This window comes from Elephantulus edwardii, unplaced genomic scaffold (genome assembly GCF_000299155.1).
Source record: "Elephantulus edwardii isolate Elephantulus edwardi_28Jun2011 unplaced genomic scaffold, EleEdw1.0 scaffold00080, whole genome shotgun sequence".
NCBI classification, from domain to species: Eukaryota; Metazoa; Chordata; class Mammalia; order Macroscelidea; family Macroscelididae; genus Elephantulus; species Elephantulus edwardii.
Window position 1 is genome coordinate 5,308,686 of NW_006399830.1, and position 814 is coordinate 5,309,499.

At 67.2% G+C, this 814-nt stretch overlaps 1 protein-coding gene across 1 annotated transcript in view; it reads left to right on the plus strand.

The window, feature by feature from the left end:
* Positions 1–814, plus strand: part of LOC102866482 — a 17,455-nt gene that overhangs the window by 11,561 nt on the left and 5,080 nt on the right. The window contains exons 4-5 of the mRNA XM_006889764.1: positions 213–417; positions 712–766. Coding sequence (XP_006889826.1) covers positions 213–417; positions 712–766 — 260 coding nt within the window. The remainder of the gene's footprint in view (positions 1–212; positions 418–711; positions 767–814) is intronic.

The following is an 814-nucleotide window of genomic DNA, read 5'->3' on the forward strand; positions in this document are numbered from 1 at the left end:
TTAACCCCAAACAAACTTTCCCCGGCGCCCCGCGGGGTGGGGGCTGGGCCCCGAGGCCCGGGCCGCGTTCTGTCCGCCCCGAGGGCCCGACTCGCGGAGATGTAGCGCCCGGGGGAGGGGCGGGAGGGCCTGGCGGCGCCCGCCCCCAGGGAAGGCTCTGCGGGGTTGCCTCCCTAATTGCCTGCAGCACCCCTAGTCCTCCGCCCCCCCAGTCCTCCACCCTGAGCATTGCCCGCGCCCTTAGCCCACTTAGGGGCCCTGGTGTAGCTGGCGCCCTCACCTGCGGGTCTGGGGCACCTGGCCGGCCTCCTGCTCCGCACGGGCAGCCGTGCACCTGGGCACCACCCTGCTCTCCGGGCTTCGGTGCACCTGGCAGCTCGGTCCTGCCAGGGTCCTCGTCCTGTTTCCTTCGAACCGGTTCGTTCTAGTTCAGCTCAGCATCCTCCTCTCCCCTGATGTACTGAACCTGCGTCGGTTTTTACAGAGACCCCCCCCAGGCGGGTCCCGTGCGTGTCAGGACCCCGTTGGCCCAGAGGGGGTGGTGTCTGGTCTCGGGGTGGAGGTGGGTAAGAGCCTGCTTTCCCGGAACTCGCAGCCTGGCGAAGCCAACAGAACTTTTCCTGGAAGATGTGGGAGGGTTTGAGGGGGTCCAGGCAGGAGGAGCAGCGTTTGAAATTTTGGGGTGTTCTCTGACCTGCCTTCGTCCTGCAGGGCTGCCCACCCACCACCCCCGGGTCTACAACATCCACAGTCGCGATGTCACCAGGTACCCTGCCAACTCCATCGTGGTTGTCGGAGGCTGCCCCGTCTGCAG